Genomic DNA, 5,790 nt, shown 5'->3' with positions numbered 1-5,790 from the left:
CCCCGTCTCTCTCTCGCCTCCTGAACACCTTTGCGGATGAAGAACCTCTTGATGTTCCCTTTTACTGTTTCCCACCAGTCCGCTGGGGACTCAAAGAGGGGCTTCACGGTTCTCCAACCTGCGTAGTCCCTCTTGAGCTTCTCAATGTTTCCCGGGGTCAACAGCTTGGTGTTCAGTTTCCACGTTCCCTTACCAGCCCGCTGCTCGTCCTGTAGGTGACAGTCGGCCAGCAGGAGGCAGTGGTCAGAGAAGAACACCGGCTTGACGTCGGTGGATCTGACCGAGAGCGTTCGGGACACAAACAGGTAATCTATCCTTGAGCGGATAGACCCGTCTGCCCGTGACCATGTATATCTACGCTGCGCTCCGTCTGCAGGGGGGCTGAAGACGTCATGCAGCTTGGCATCTTTTACCGTGTCCATCAGGGCTCTGGACGTGGCATCCAGTTTACTGTCCCCCCGCCGGATCATCCATCTGCATCAATGATACAGTTGAAGTCTCCGGCCAGAATGACCGGCCTGGATGTAGCCAGCAACAGTGGAAGCTGTTGCAGGACGGCCAACCGTTCACTCTTACCCGCTGGGGCGTACATGTTGATTAGTCTCACGGGAATTTTTCTGTATGTAACATCAGCAACGAGGAGGCGCCCGCCCACCACCTCCTTAACCTCGGAGATGGTGAAGTTGCCTCCCCGCAACAGGATACCCAGGCCCGAGGAGTGGTTATCGTTGCCCCCCGACCACACTGACGGCCCATGGGCCCACAAGCTCGACCATCTCCTGTAGCTGCTGAGGTGCGGTATCCCACACTCCTGCAGGAACAGGACATCGGCTTTCACGTTGGCCAGGAAGGCCAGTGTTGAAACACATCGCGCAGCAGATTTTATGCTGCGCACTTTAATAGTTGCAATTTTTATCCCCATTTTTAACAGGTTGTAGAGTTACCCATGTCCGATTGTCACTGGTCCTGCCCCTCTGGGGTAGCTGTCTGCATCCCCATGCAGAACACAAACTGCTGGACCCTCACAGGGCTGAGGTAGCTGTCCAGTTCCTCACTCGGCCCATTTGCCCGCTTCGGTGTCATTAGGCCGAGACCTGGGTCCACGCTGTCTGTTTCTATATCTGACAGCGGGGCTGTCAGAGGGTCGCTGCTCCCAGTGACCTGGAGCTGTGTGGCGGTGGGTCCCTCCTGGCTTTCACCTGGTGGGGAGTGGTGGTTTCCCATTTTCTCAGGAGGTTCATCCCTTGTTTGGCAGGTGCTGCCCACCTTTCTCCTCGCAGCGCTCTACCTCTTCTTTTGGTGACGACCCTCCTTACGCCTGTCCTCACCCTCCAAACAGCTGTCCGAGTCTTCCCCATGCAGCTGCCTTTTCCCCTTTTTCTGAGAGGTCTTGGCGGTCGGGTGGGTTTTCCTCCTCCTGTTTTGCACCACGGTCCATTCCTCTGCCTCCTTCTTTCTCTTCTCCACCTTCTCCTCCTCCGCCTGTCCTGTCGGAGCTTCGCTCGGCAGCTGTACCTCTCCGGTAACTGTCATCTGCTCTGCTCCGGCCTGTCCTTCCTGTTGCGTGCCCCCTGACACCATTCCCTTGCTGGTTTGCGGTGCCTTGCCGTCCTTTTGTGGCCCGCCTCCGGCCATCTGCGCGTAAATGGCGGCCCCTCGTCTTGGGCAGGCCCTGTACACGTGGCCCGCCTCCCCGCACAGATTGCAGTTCTTTTCCTCCTTGCACTCTTTGGTCGGATGACCCTCCTTTTTGCAGTTCCGACAGATCGTGACCTTGCAGTCCGCCGCCATGTGGCCTGACCTCCCACAGGTTCGGCACACTTTCGGCTGCCCTGCATAAGTCAGGTACCCTCTGCTCCCTCCGATAGCAAAGCTGGAGGGTGGGTGGAGGATATTCCCGCTGGCATCAACCCTCAGGTTTACCTTGACCTGTCGTTTGCTGGTCCAGATCCCGAAAGGGTCAACCACATCGGTGCTTTGTCCCTCGACCTGCACATATCTTCCCAGGAACGCCAGGACATCGGTTGCTGGCACGTAAGGGTTGTACATGTGGATCATAACAACCCGGCTCCTCTGTGCAGGAAGCACACACAAGGGGACCGCCGACAAGATGGAGAACAGTGGCTCCCCTTCCATTTCCTTGAAGACCTTCAGGAGTTGCTCACATTGCTTCACACTCCTGAAGGTGACGTCAAAATAGCCTGCCGCAGGGAAGTCCTGCAGGCAGTACACATCTGCTGCGGCAAACCCACAGCACTCGAACAGCGCCTTCTTGACGAACACCGTCCGATCGACTGGTGTACGCTCTCCACCTTCTTGACAGACACCCGGACGGTGTTTCGAACCTCCTGGCCCGGGGTGCGGGCAGCTGTTGAGGCCATAGCTCTGAGGTTGGCTGGTCCCTGAATTGGTGTTAGGCCGAAGCCAGCATGAAGATCCACCAATAGCAGGTCAGCACCACCAAACGATCCTCCAACGTCCAATCACGATCCAGCAATGATCTCCACTAGCTCTGATGACTCGCAACTCGACCCTTGTCCTGATAAGAACAGACACTTGATCTTAGCCAAAAGGCCGAGAACCTCTTCTGTATTGTTAATAATCAAGTAGGCCTTAGACACAGTATAGACATAAGAGATTAGTAACACTGAATTATGTTGAACAACCTTTACCCAGTGTTACATCCTGGTAAAGGTGGCAGAAACCAAGATTTGGCAGTAATGGCAATCAGAGCAAATCCCAGAAGCGGACAATTCCAATGGAGTTATTTGGGCTTCTGTAACCAGGAGCAAATTCTTTAGTATGTTGATTAATAATCAAACAAATGTGAATTCCAAAAATGATCAACTAATTTGCATAAACAGGTAGTTCTAAATTGATGTCCCAAATATTTTCATGACCAACTAAACAGGAAAGTTAAATGCTCATCTCTTCAGTGTAGAAGTTTATACAGTGGAGACCAGAGATCAAACCTTATGGGAGTGCAATGTGTGACATAACAGATAAATTATCCAATAAAAGTATTTCTTGAAAAGTTTCAGTTTTAAGAACTACCCGAGTACACCTGTCTACAAATGGCCCTCATTTTGTGGAACCAACAAAAGCTTTCGTTTTTTAAAAAAAAGGCTAAATGATATTTTATGGTTTAGTTGAATAGATGAAATAAGTAAAGTCATAGATTCATACAACATGGAAACCAACCCTTTGATCCAACACGTCCATGCCGACCTGATTTCCCAAACTAAATTATTCCCATCCTTGTAAATCTTTTCTGCACCCTTCCAATTTAACAACAACCTTGCTACAGTGGGACAACCAGAACTGTACGGAATGCTGCAAAAGTGGCCTCCCCACAAACTCTGAAGGCTTGGAATGGAACATTCAGACAAAGATTATTTGTAATTTATATATTAGCTGCAACAATTATAGATGAAAGTAGAATCCAGAAACTTATTTTGAGAACTTTTGTCAATCAAGGAAGAATACTGCGACTGTAAATATATATTTATACTTCAAAATGGGACAATTGTTTTTATTGGTTTGAAAGAACTCTGAATACTTCAGCCTTGTATTGAGCAAAGCAATGGAGTGCTCTCCGTGAATAAGCTAGGTGGTAGGATACCTAAAAAAATAAAATTCCAAGCATTCAGACATGTTGCAAATTTTTGTTAAACTTTTATAGATATAAATTAACAAGTTAGAGTACAAACATGTTCGTGTCAGCAAATTATTTTGGGTAGTTAGTGGAGGCATGAGCTCCTTGTAGGAATATTATGGGAAGTTCTGGTGATTCCTAACCTTCAGATTTTGGCAAATATTGAATGAAATATTTACCTTCAATGATGAGGGAGTAAACCGACAGTAGGCAATTCCCACACATGATAGCACCCAACTTGTTTTCAACCAACTCCAGTATGAAAGGTCAAAATTACCACATTGTGCATTGGGTCATGATCCTTCCAGTGAATGAATGCTTCTTTATCCTAAAGTAAAATTAAATGGCTGTATTCAAATGGTGTATGCAAGTTTATGATGTATGTTTCCTTCTATGTAGGTACTGATCATGTTTGTGTTAGTTTTGCTACTTGGATCTGGACTTGGACTTGGCCTCAGATCAAGTAAACAAGTGGCAGGTACGTGATATAAATTTACCAACTTTAAAACTTGAAAAGTGTTATTTCTTCATCATTGATGTTCTACTAATGTTTTTAATTGTAACTTCCTTGTGGTGGTTGGGCTACTTTGAGCTGAATCAGGCTGTAAAACCAGTGAACACCTCAGACATTACTGATTTTCACTTGTCATAATTGCCAAGCTGTTTCTCAATCTTGGGAATGTTTCAGTGATAACAACAACTCTGATTTAGCTGTCCTTCCCACAAGGAATACCAAGCTGGGGAGGCTTCTTAAAGCTCTGCAAATTACTTATTGTAACCTTTGCCATTTGTAAAATTCCATAAAGTATTCCAGAAATTTAAGATAGTGACTTGTGCTGTATTTACAACTTTATTATCTTTTTTAATAGACTTAAAAATCAATGTCATCTTTACCTGAATGGAAGTGCATCTAACTTTTGATTCTGCCCACAATCTGTTCTAACATAATCACTGTCATATTTATGTAAGTTTCTCTTGTCGCTAAAGTAATTCAGCAAAACCATGGGGCTAAGAGCTACCGAGTTTGGCACTGTGCGAGCCAGGTACAAATTCATTTACATTAAGCATTTTTTTTTTGGCTTTAGTTTCTGCTCAAACATATTGATTTATCATTGAACACAACAACTTCCACAAAGCAGTGTGTATGGGCAGCATATTAAAATGTAAAACCATTTATCTGGAAAATGGGAAGCCTTCATAAATGAGATAACGAGAATCCAGAGAAAGTATATTCCTGTCAGGGTGAAAGGAAAGGCTGGTAGGTATAGGGAATGCTGGATGACTAAAGAAATTGAGGGTTTAGTTAAGAAAAAGAAGGAAGCATATGTAAGGTATAGACAGGATAGATCGAGTGAATCCTTAGAAGAGTATAAAGACAGTAGGAGTATACTTAAGAGGGAAATCAGGAGGACAAAAAGGGAACATGAAATAGCATTGGCAAATACATTAAGGACAAAAAGATAACTAGGGAAAGATCAGCAAGGCGGCCTTTGTGTGGAGCCGCAGAAAATGGGGGAGATACTAAACTAGTATTTTGTATTAGCATTTACTGTGGAAAAGGATATGAAAGATATAGAAAGTACCGAAATAGATGGTGACACCTTGCAAAATGTCCATATTACAGAGGAGGAAGTGCTGAATGTCTTGAAATGCATAAAGGTGAATAAATCCCCAGGACATGATCGGGTGTATCCTAGTACACTATGGGAAGCTAGAGAAGTGATTGCTGGGCCTCTTGCTGAGATATTTGTATCATTGATCACAGGTGAGGTGCCGGAAGACTGGAGGTTGGTAAACGTGGTGCCGCCCTTTAAGAATGGTAGTAAAGACAAGCCAGGGAACTATAGACCGGTGAGCCTGACCTCGGTGGTGGGCAAGTTGTTGGAGCGAATCCTGAGGGACAGGATGTACATGTATTTGGAAAGGCAAGGACTGATTTGGGATAGTCAACATGGCTTTGTGCATGGGAAATCATGTTTCACAAACTTGACTGAGTTTTTTGAAGAAGTAACAAAGAGGATTGATGAGGGCGGAGCAGTAGGTGTGATCTATATGGACTTCAGTAAGGCATTCAACAAGGTTCCCCATGGGAGACTGATTAGCAAGGTTAGATCTCATGAAATACATGGAGAACT

General features: G+C 46.0%; 1 protein-coding gene across 2 annotated transcripts in view; it reads left to right on the top strand.

Annotated features, from left to right (window-relative positions):
• Nucleotides 1–5,790, top strand: part of LOC122544234 (ectonucleotide pyrophosphatase/phosphodiesterase family member 3-like) — a 147,547-nt gene that overhangs the window by 18,361 nt on the left and 123,396 nt on the right. For both annotated transcript variants that reach the window (XM_043683314.1, XM_043683321.1), the window contains exon 2: nucleotides 4,055–4,133. In XM_043683314.1, coding sequence (XP_043539249.1) covers nucleotides 4,055–4,133 — 79 coding nt within the window. The remainder of the gene's footprint in view (nucleotides 1–4,054; nucleotides 4,134–5,790) is intronic.

This window comes from Chiloscyllium plagiosum, chromosome 3, assembly GCF_004010195.1.
Source record: "Chiloscyllium plagiosum isolate BGI_BamShark_2017 chromosome 3, ASM401019v2, whole genome shotgun sequence".
Lineage (NCBI taxonomy): Eukaryota > Metazoa > Chordata > Chondrichthyes > Orectolobiformes > Hemiscylliidae > Chiloscyllium > Chiloscyllium plagiosum.
The sequence above is the reverse complement of the archived record's forward strand: the minus strand, read 5'-3'. Positions and strand labels throughout refer to the sequence as shown.